This window comes from Lepidochelys olivacea (assembly GCF_965140295.1).
Source record: "Lepidochelys olivacea isolate rLepOli2 genome assembly, chromosome: 11".
Classification (NCBI taxonomy): Eukaryota; Metazoa; Chordata; order Testudines; family Cheloniidae; genus Lepidochelys; species Lepidochelys olivacea.
Window position 1 is genome coordinate 69,648,921 of NC_140421.1, and position 10,920 is coordinate 69,659,840.

At 47.8% G+C, this 10,920-nt stretch overlaps 1 protein-coding gene across 2 annotated transcripts in view; it reads right to left on the reverse strand.

The window, feature by feature from the left end:
- Positions 1–10,269, reverse strand: part of RBM44 (RNA binding motif protein 44) — a 44,779-nt gene extending 34,510 nt beyond the window's left edge. The window contains exons 1-2 of one of the 2 annotated variants that reach the window (XM_084643325.1): positions 10,075–10,269; positions 3,637–4,031 (exon numbers count right to left, since the gene is read on the reverse strand). In XM_084643325.1, coding sequence (XP_084499451.1) covers positions 3,637–3,952 — 316 coding nt within the window. In that variant the 5' untranslated portion in view covers positions 3,953–4,031; positions 10,075–10,269. The remainder of the gene's footprint in view (positions 1–3,636; positions 4,032–10,074) is intronic. The other variant, XM_084643326.1, reaches the window with a different exon arrangement.
- Between the last annotated feature and the right edge of the window lie 651 nt (positions 10,270–10,920).

A 10,920-nucleotide genomic window follows, 5' to 3' on the forward strand; every position in this document is an offset into this window, starting at 1 on the left:
GAGATTTTACTAGACATCTAGTAAGCAGAGAGCTATACCCATCAGGTGAATGAGGAGGGGTTGGAGGAAAGAAGAGGAAGGTCACCAAGTGGTCCAGCGACAATAGCTTACATGCTTTGGCCGCAGTGCTTAGCTTTCACATACAACATAAGAATGAAACTGAAATGATTGACCATTTCACTACTACACAGAGGATTCCGAGTAGCTTAAGTCAAACTGACTAAAGTTGTTAATTTTAGTTGCTGCTGCTCAGGGTTGGACTACATGACCTCCTGAGGTCCCCTCCAACCCTGATATTCTATGATATTCTATGAAAGCCATAAGCAATGACAAAAATACCAGAGATGTCTTCAGATTCAGGAACTCAGCACTACACAAATTTACATTACGTTAATATTTGTAGGGTTACCATGGCAACTATAATGGCTACAAACTTTATTTAATGAAAGCGTAAATTATGTGGAAATTGTCACAGTGGAATGGAGTTTTCAAACTCCAACCAAGAAATAAAGCACAAACTCCAGGAAGGGTGATACTCTAACTTACACATCATCTATCCAATGTCATAATATTCTTAAAGGGTAAAATCAAATAAGATTAGGCCTATTTGACCAGTAAGGCCATCTACTTTCAAACACTGCTCCTTCATTTGTAGCTATTACTTCAAGAATTTACTCATCCCAGGATGCAACAGTACATCTACAATATAATTTGAATTTCTAGGAAATCAGTTAAAAATTTTATAAACTGGTACATACATACAAGTTGAAGACTGAAGGACAGTAACTATTGCAGCATCAAGGTGATGCTGAGCTATATGCACTCTAAGCTAGGTCTACACTTCGCATCTTTTAGTAACACAGCTGTGTCACTACAGCCATGCGGCTAAAAGGCACACACTGTAGCTGCTGTTTGTCAGCTCTCCTGCCAACAAAAATCTTCCACCCCCAACGGCAGGAGCGGTGCTTGTCGTTGGCAAAACTTGTTTCTTTCAGGATGTGTGTGTGTGTTTTCAAAAAAAGAAAAGGAGTACTTGTGGCACCTTAGAGACTAACCAATTTATTTGAGCATAAGCTTTCGTGAGCTACAGCTCACTTCATCGGATGCATACTGTGGAAACTGCAGAAGACATTATATACACAGAGACCATGAAACAATACCTCCTCCCATCCCACTGTCCTGCTGGTAATAGCCCATCCAAAGGGACCACTCTCTTTACAATGTGTATGATAATCAAGGTGGGCCATTTCCAGCACAAATACAGGTTCTCACCCCCCCCCGCTTTTTCCAAAAACCACACACACAAACTCACTCTCCTGCTGGTAATAGCTTATCCAAAGTGACCACTCTCCCTACAATGTGCATGATAATCAAGGCGATGCATCCGATGAAGTGAGCTGTAGCTCACGAAAGCTTATGCGCAAATAAATTGGTTAGCCTCTAAGGTGCCACAAGTCCTCCTTTTCTTTTTGCGAATACAGACTAACACGGCTGTTACTCTGAAACCTGTGTGTGTTTTAACACCTCTGAAAGACAAAAGTTTTGTCATTCAGTTGCCAGTGTAGACATAGCCTAAGTAAAAGATCCTGATTAATAGACACATACAAAGATGCTCTGCACCCTATTTTATCTGTATAAGATACTTACATGGATTGCATTATCATAACATCTGAGTACATCATAGTCTTGAATGTATTTTTCCTCTCATCAGTTCTGCGAGGTAAGGAAGTACTATTATTCCATTTTAAGATGGGAAACTGAAGCACAGAGAAACTAAAGACTTGTCTACATGAACAATTAGTTCATGGCAAGCTGGGATGTGAATCTACTCTGCACCTTATCCTGCATCAGGTTAACTGTCCATGTGTATCTTTCTGAGAAACATTAACCGTTTGTTAATATGTTTTGACTCCATTCTCTTTGAAACAGAACTGACCAAAGCGCTTTAACAAACTGTTAATACACATGAGCAGGGTGTCATTTACATTTAGTCCATGGCAGGCTAGTATGGGGTAGATTCACACTCCAGCTTGCCCTGAACGAAACATTCCTGTAGACAAGCTCTAAGTGACTTGTCCAAAGGTACACAGGAAGTCTGTGGTAGATCAGGGAAACAAACCTGGATCTCTCAAGCGAAGTTCCTAACTACATGACCACTCTTCCGTTTTTAAATATCCAGATCATCATTATTACAAAACCAGATTTTCCTCAGACACTGCCAAGTGTGCATATATCACACATACATTCCTCATTCAGGATTATATATAGACCAAGTTTAAAGGTTTAAAATAAAAAAAACCTGTAACAGCTTAAAAATGTTCTCTCCCTTGTTCATGACAGAACAACCTCAAAACTGAATGATTAGATTTTCTAGCATTCAGAACTAAAAGAAAGCATAAGAAATTTCAGTCCTAAGTATTATAAATTGAGAAATTTCTCAATTTCTAAAGCAAGTAAAAATAGAGATACAGAATGGAAGTGCCATGTTAACTTTTATCTTGCTGTGGTAATTTTATATACATTCCAGATTTAATCTATCCACCCAATTAACCTCAATTTCACAACATATGAGCCAAAAGTCCAATCTAATTTTACTGCATGTGAAAAAATTCAAATAGTGTAACTCACCTATAAGACAAGACCAGAAAGTCCAGGAAAACATTATGAGTCTGTAACAGTATCCATTTAACTCAGTTATTTGTAAACACCATTAACTTCAATTTGATTTTATTGAAACAAGACACTATCACAGCAACTGGGCTCCTAACAATTTTTTTAAAAATACAAAATTAAAGCAATACCAACTGTACAGGATAGCCACGCCCCACCATTTTCATGGTAAAATTTACATTTCTTTTACTCAAAGAATTGATTCCCTACAATATCATATCTTAATTCAAAGCCTCAGTTAAAGGCTCGCCAGACAAAGGAGACAGCATTGTGTCCTGCAGCCAATCTCTGGGTCTAAAACTGCCAAAAGAAGTGCATTTCTCCTCTACAGAAAATACCCTGCTGACAGTCCTAAAAAGTTTTATCCCAAGAACCAATATCAGAAGCAACTCAGCTGATTTTGGCAGATCAAAGCAAAGCATATTGCAGTACACAGACAGGTGTAAAGTTTTTCCAAAAACTGAACAGTTAATCTTTCATTTTAACAATTATTCTTCCATACAACTTCAAGTTATGGATTCTTGACATTTGTATCTATACTCATGTAATGCTATAAATGTTGATCTTCAGCATGAAGCCTAAAAATACTTTTTCAAAAGAGAAATAAAATATTAATATTTCAAATATGGTATCGTTTCACTTGTCAGAGTGGCAGCTAACTGACGTACATTTTTTGTCTTGTCTGATTTGCCAATCTCAAATACCGTATATTTAATATGTACTACATAAACAGTTATTTTGCAGCATAGAAAAAAAGATTTTTCCTAATGTGGTCCCAATCCTGCATGCAGTTCATGCACAGGGAACTGATTTCTGGTTACAATAATATATTTATTATAAAATCCCACAATATATTTCATATTGCCTTAAACAGGTTTTGAATATAACATGTTTGTTTTTATGGAGATTCTCAAAACACTACTGTATAGAGATATTACTAACCTAATGAAAGCAGAACTAACTCACCTGGCGTTTTAGAAAAAGTATTATGATTCTCTAGAACATGTATTCCAGAAGCATTCATTGCAGTAGTACTAGTTCTCCAGTAATGACATCTCGTTGCCCCAGGAGTAAGAGCAACTGGTTGGACAGAGGGCAATAATACATAGGGGTTTGATATCAGAGGATTGGAGAGTGGTTCAAATATAGTGAACTGAGCAGTTGTTCCCGGATGAAAATATAAAGGGGGTGCTGAGTAAGTGATTCCCTCAGAAATAGCAGGCCTTACAGACAACACCGGCACTATTGGTGAAATTTCATTAAAATAAGATGGACATGACATGATTTAAGATTTGTGGCATTTAGTCCACACATGTGACCTGGTGACAGTATGCCAAAAACAGCTATATGCACAATGAATCCTGAAATGCAAACAAAAAATTAGTAAAATTTAGTAAAGTTAAAAACACTGGATTAAAGAAACTCATTCACAAAACTCCCATGTTCTACTCAAACTTGCACCATATTACTTCTTGCTCATTTACATGTTTATGGGAGTAAAACATCATTGTTAATATCTAGTAATTAGAAACATCCAGCTTTGACACAAAAAACAAGAAAGGGTATAGTATCTGACAACTGAGGTGACAAAGGGAAAAGGTGTGGGCAGATTTCTGCACTGACAAAGGCTATCTATTTCTCCATCTTACTGATTTTTTGTTTACTGTATGATATCATTTCTTCAGTACTATTTCCTAAGGAAATAATGAATATATTTTGCTTACTAAAGTAAGGCTGTTATTGGTAACTGTTATTCCCCAAGAAATACAACCACTACCCAAATACAGAAACTTGAGCACACAAATGATGCCACACGTTCCTTTTTACTCTATATGATGCATCCATTGGAAAATTAACAGCATTATCAACAAACATTTTTGTGGGATTTCTGACCATTTTTCTTTTTTCGTATATTAATCTATTGTATTCATCTACTGTATTTTCAATCAACTATCACAGAGACCTCGTCTGATAAATGCATAAGGCAAATAGCAAACTTCATACTGCTCAATCCGTTTGATCGCCCACCCATTAGCTCATTTCAATATGAAATATTTACACAATAAATTCAGAGAACTTCATTAACATAATGTTATGGTCGAGATTTTAAATATGGAAAGTCATGAAATTCTGTGTTATGTTTTCCAATGCAATCATTTCTCAGCCACCTTGAACATAATGGCCCCAATTCAGCGCATTTTAAACAGGAGTACAACTTATTACCCACTCACAAAACTGTTAAATTTTGTCCATCAACTTTAATGTCTTAATTTTAGGGCTTAGTTAAATTTACAGGTAAGGACTAGTAGGTAATATCTACCAATTCTAATACTTCAGGCTTTTCTGACTAGCACGACTAGCACACTGGAAACAGTAAAATCATAGGAATGGAAAATAAATCATTTCCCCCATCCTCAGGACAGTAACGCAAAATCAAATTTAAAAGATTAACACAAAAAAGCAGGATTTGAAGGCAAATCTCTCATCCTGCATTAATGGGATCTACAAAAAAGCGAATTTATCTCTGAGATTTAAAAAAAATATTACTTTGAATTTCAGTGTTTTCTACTAACTCACTACATAACTAGCAAACTAATATGTTCAAATATTATGTGAACATGCAAACGTACACTAGAATATATTTCAAATGAAAATCCAAGCCTTAAATTAAATCTGAGCTACCAGTATAGCAGTGATAATGTAAAAATGGAAGAGGGAAATGTCTTTCTATTACTTAATCCTCTGAAAACCTGTGCTGCAACATCAGCTGTTGAGTCTCAGAAGGCTAGATCCCTGCTCGCTACTTTGATGACTATACATTTGTTGCAGCAACTGCAGAGGTTCAGGATGGAAAAAGACATCTGAAAATACAGGAAAAGATCCATGATGAAGAATCTGCCTTAGGACATGCCTAACACGGAGACTACGTGCATGGTAAACGGGGATGTAAATCTACAATGCTTTCACCTGCCATGTGCTAAATTGCTCCTATGAATTAAAAGTTCTGTGGTGCCCATAACATACTGGTGTTTCAAACATACCAATATTAAGGCCATGATCCTGCTACTTGTTGAGTGGACAGACCAACTGATTTCAGTGAAGCTCCACATGGGCGGAGCAGTCTGCCTGTGTAGAGTGAATCACAGGATCAAGGTCTAACTACCCATTTCCAATATTTTATGCTGTGGACAGTGTTGCCTTTAGATATAAGACCTTCTATCAAGCCCTTCTGAAAAACACAGGGAAAAGGCAACTCAAAAAGTTTTGAAAAATCTGATATTTGGAATATTTGGGAAAATCTAAATGGCAACTGTCAGAAAGTCTCTCCTTCTGACATGGAAACCTTTTTAACATACGTAAATACTATGTATGTGCTTAACAATACATTTAGTCCCCCACTGCACTTCCAGAGAACTGCAAGTTTTCCAGATGTTTAAAGAAATCTCTTAATACTCCCGAAGTTTTTTTTTTTTAAATGAGTAATGTACAAGACACTGGATAGCTCTGATGTGTGCAGCAAACCGCCCCCCCCTTCAACAAACAAAAAGCTGAAAACCCAAGCAACAAAACCGCAATTAATCTGAAGCATACAATGCACAACTTTTCTACATAATCAAAGAAATCACAAGTGCCCATCTTACTTCATGCTTCCTAAATTCAGTCCACTCAGCTTTCTACATATGACATTCACATCATCCCCACTGTTTCAACAAGCTGTTCAATATGTCCTAGTTACAGTAATGTTTAGTGTTTCATAGTGCTGTTTAACAGTTATTAACGCCAAAGAGATTTAATTTTGAAGATTGAGATTCTCCAAATATTTGTCTCAAAACAATTATTTTACAAACAGGAACATATTTATTAATTTCATTAAGAAATGTAATTTAGACCTTAATCCAAAAATGTATTAGGTGTGGAGCCCCACTGACTGTAACGGGGGGCCCAGTCACACTCAGCAACTTGCTTAGGTTTCGGGTCCAAATTAGATTATTTAACTGAAATAAAAGGATATTCATTATGAGTGCTGAGAGGGGCAAAAATGCCACTGTTGCGCATTTATCTAGCTTAAGGTCTTACACAGCCCATTTTTGGGAGTACCTGAGCATCTCAGAAGCTTTAATGTATGTATCCCCAAGGTAGGCAATGCTGTTATCCCCAATGAAAAGACTGGGAAGAAAGGCACCCAAAGAAAGTCTACATTACAAAATTAAGTCAATCTAAGTTACATCAACCTACAGCCACCACAATAAATTTCTTTTGCATGTCCAACTAAGCTCCATGTATCACTGGGGTTCATCCCCACCAGGACTGCTTGCACCCAATTAACTGTCAGTGTGGGGCACTGTGGGACACTTCTGAAAGACAGCAATAGTCAGTGTAAGCAACACAGTGTCTACGCTGTATCGACCTAACTACATCGACCAAGGTGGAGTTAACTTGGTGTAGTAAGTGAATTACATAGTTGGGAGTAACATTTTAAGGCTTGTCTTCACTATTGGGGTAAGTTGACCTAATTTACACTACTCCACCTATGTGAATAACCTAGCTGGAGTCGATGCGGCGTAGATTGACTTCGGGGTGTCTTCACTGCACTGTGTTGACAGGAGACACTCTCTGGCAGACTTCCCTTGCTCTTCTTAGGGAGCTGGAGTACCGGAGTGCGCTCTGCCATTCATTTATCGGGTCTTCACTAGACTAGTAAAATCAACACCTGCTGCATCGACTGCAGCAACTTCGATCTCCTTGGTTGTGAAAACAAGCCCTCAGTGTAGACGCTTACAGTTAGGCTGATGTAAGCTGCCTTACGCTGACCTAACTCTATCGTGTAGTAGACCCTGCTGAGTTTGTGACTTGTCAAGGTTACACAGGAAGCCAGTCGCAGATCTGGGAACTGAACACCACTCTCCCGATTTGCAGACAAGCAACCTACCCCTGGAAGCACATGTTGCAGGAGTGGGTATGGGGGGGGCATAAACAGGGGGAGAACATAAGAGCGGTCAGACCACCTAGCCCAGTATCCTCCCTTCCGAAAGTGGCCAATGCTAGGGGCCCCAGAGAAAATGAACAGAGCAGGTCATCACCGAGTGACCCTCCCGTGGCCCAGTCCCAACTTCTGGCAGGAGGCAGCGGCGGAAGAAGAGACAGGGGGAGGCTGCATGAGGCAGAAGGGGTACTCTGGGGGAGGGGCACACCAGGGGACCAGCACAGACCAAGGAGCAAGTGCAGCAGGCCCGAGAACAGGCACTCCAGGACAGAGGGCACAGGCCCCAGGACAGGCGCTGGGGGGCACACCAGCCAGGGCACGGGGGGGTGGGGGGAAATAGGCACTGAAGGGCCCACACCCGAGGACGGGCGCTTGGGGGGAGAGGACAGGCACCGAGGGGCGCTCTGGGGGAAGGGGGGGATAGGCGCTGAAGGGCCCACACCCGAGGAGGGGCGCTCGGGGGGGGGAGAGGAGAGGACAGGCACCGAGGGGCGCTCTGGGGGGGGGGGGACAGGCGCTGAAGGGCCCACATCCGAGGAGGGGCGCTCGGGGGGGGGGAGGAGAGGAGAGGACAGGCACCGAGGTGCGCTCTGAGGGAAGGGGGCGGACAGGCGCTGAAGGGCCCGCACCCGAGGAGGGGCACTCGGGGGGGGGGGGGGGGGAAGGACAGGCACCGAGGTGCGCTCTGGGGGAGAGGGGGGGGGACAGGCGCTGAAGGGCCCACACCCGAGGAGGGGCGCTCGGGGGGGGGGAGGAGAGGAGAGAACAGGCACCGAGGTGCGCTCTGGGGGAAGGGGGGGGAATAGGTGACGAAGGGCCCGCACCCGAGGAGGGGCGCTCGGGGGGGGGAGGAGAGGAGAGGAGAGAACAGGTACCGAGGGCCGCTCTGGGGGAAGTGGGGGGACAGGCGCTGAAGGGCCCGCACCCGAGGAGGGGAGAGGACAGGCACCGAGGGCCGCTCTGGGGGAAGGGGGGGGACAGGCGCTGAAGGGCCCACACCCGAGGAGGGGCGCTCGGGGGGGGGGAGAGGACAGGCACCGAGGGCCGCTCTGGGGGAAGGGGGGGGACAGGCGCTGAAGGGCCCACACCCGAGGAGGGGCGCTCGGGGGGGGGGGGGAGGAGAGGAGAGGACAGGCACCGAGGGCCGCTCTGGGGGAAGGGGGGGGGGAATAGGTGACGAAGGGCCCGCACCCGAGGAGGGGCGCTCGGGGGGGGGGGAAGAGGACAGGCACCGAGGGGCGCTCTGGGGGAAGGGGGGGGACAGGCGCTGAAGGGCCCGCACCCGAGGAGGGGCGCTCGGGGGGGGGGGAGGAGAGGAGAGGACAGGCACCGAGGGCCGCTCTGGGGGAAGGGGGGGGGGAATAGGTGACGAAGGGCCCGCACCCGAGGAGGGGCGCTCGGGGGGGGGGGGGGAGGAAGAGGACAGGCACCGAGGGGCGCTCTGAGGGAAGGGGGGGGGAATAGGTGACGAAGGGCCCGCACCCGAGGAGGGGCGCTCGGGGGGGGGGAGGAGAGGAGAGAACAGGTACCGAGGGCCGCTCTGGGGGAAGTGGGGGGACAGGCGCTGAAGGGCCCGCACCCGAGGAGGGGCGCTCGGGGGGGGGGGGAGAGGACAGGCACCGAGGGCCGCTCTGGGGGAAGGGGGGGGACAGGCGCTGAAGGGCCCACACCCGAGGAGGGGCGCTCGGGGGGGGGGGGGGGGAGGAGAGGACAGGCACCGAGGGCCGCTCTGGGGGAAGGGGGGGGGGAATAGGTGACGAAGGGCCCGCACCCGAGGAGGGGCGCTCGGGGGGGGGGGGAAGAGGACAGGCACCGAGGGGCGCTCTGAGGGAAGGGGGGGGGAATAGGTGACGAAGGGCCCGCACCCGAGGAGGGGCGCTCGGGGGGGGGGGGAGGAGAGGAGAGGACAGGCACCGAGGGGCGCTCTGAGGGAAGGGGGGGGACAGGCGCCGAAGGGCCCACACCCGAGGAGGGGCGCTCGGGGGGGGGGGAGGAGAGGAGAGGAGAGGACAGGCACCGAGGGGCGCTCTGAGGGAAGGGGGGGGACAGGCGCCGAAGGGCCCACACCCGAGGAGGGGCGCTCGGGGGGGGGGGAGGAGAGGAGAGGACAGGCACCGAGGGGCGCTCTGAGGGAAGGGGGGGGGACAGGCGCCGAAGGGCCCACACCCGAGGAGGGGCGCTCGGGGTGGGGGAGGAGAGAAGAGGACAGGCACCGAGGGGCGCTCTGAGGGAAGGGGGGGGACAGGCGCCGAAGGGCCCACACCCGAGGAGGGGCGCTCGGGGGGGGGAGGAGAGGAGAGGACAGGCACCGAGGGGCGCTCTGAGGGAAGGGGGGGGACAGGCGCCGAAGGGCCCACACCCGAGGAGGGGCGCTCGAGGGGGGGAGCAGGGGACAGGCACCGAATGGCGCGTGCACAGACCTGGGGGAGGGGCAATGCGCTGACCCCCACGAGACGAGCGGCCTCGCTTGCCTCAAACGTCCAACTTAACGATCCCGTCGCCGCGCTGCCGCCGGTTCTTCACAGCCTCGCTCCGGGAGCGCACGGCGCGACCCACCCCCATTGGCTGGCAGGAGAACGGCTCTATCTTCTGATTGGTCATTCTCGCAAAGCGGCGGGAGGAGCTGGGCGCCGAGAGAGCGGCCGCTCCCAGCACGCGCCTGGGCCTCGCTTGGAGCCTGCGCAGCGCCCGGGGGAGCGGGCGGACGGGCGCGCCTGAGGCGCCTTTGAGCCAAAATGGCGGGCAAAGCACAGAGCATACTGCGCAGAGGCTGACCCCCGGGGCCGTGGGGGGGGGCGCTCTCTCTAGCTCGACCTAGCGCGGGTGCATGGTGGTGTTAGAGCACCCGCCACCCTGCCAGGGAGGGCTGCTGCTTGGCCTGCCTTCAAGGGCTGCGGTTCAGCCCCTGGCTGAGGCGCCGCTCATAAGACCACTCAGCGGCATGGCATGAGGCTTGCACTAAAGGGACGCGAGGCCTTGGGGGCAGCGGCCTCCTGAACGGGAGTCTTGCCCTATGCACACGGGAGGGAAGGGCATCTTTAGTTGTTCACCTGGAAGCCTGGCAGAGTAATTTAAAAGCCGGCTCAAACTAGCAGATTCGCTTTAGGAAAAAGGGAAACCTTTCCAACGAGTAAATACTTATTTTTCAGTGTAATAGCCTATGCACAGGGGCACCTGGTTTGTATAATTTTTGGTGGTGCCCAGAAGGGGTCCAGGCAGAGCCATCCATCCATAGGATGGCCTGGGGCAACCGCCCCGGGCCCCAC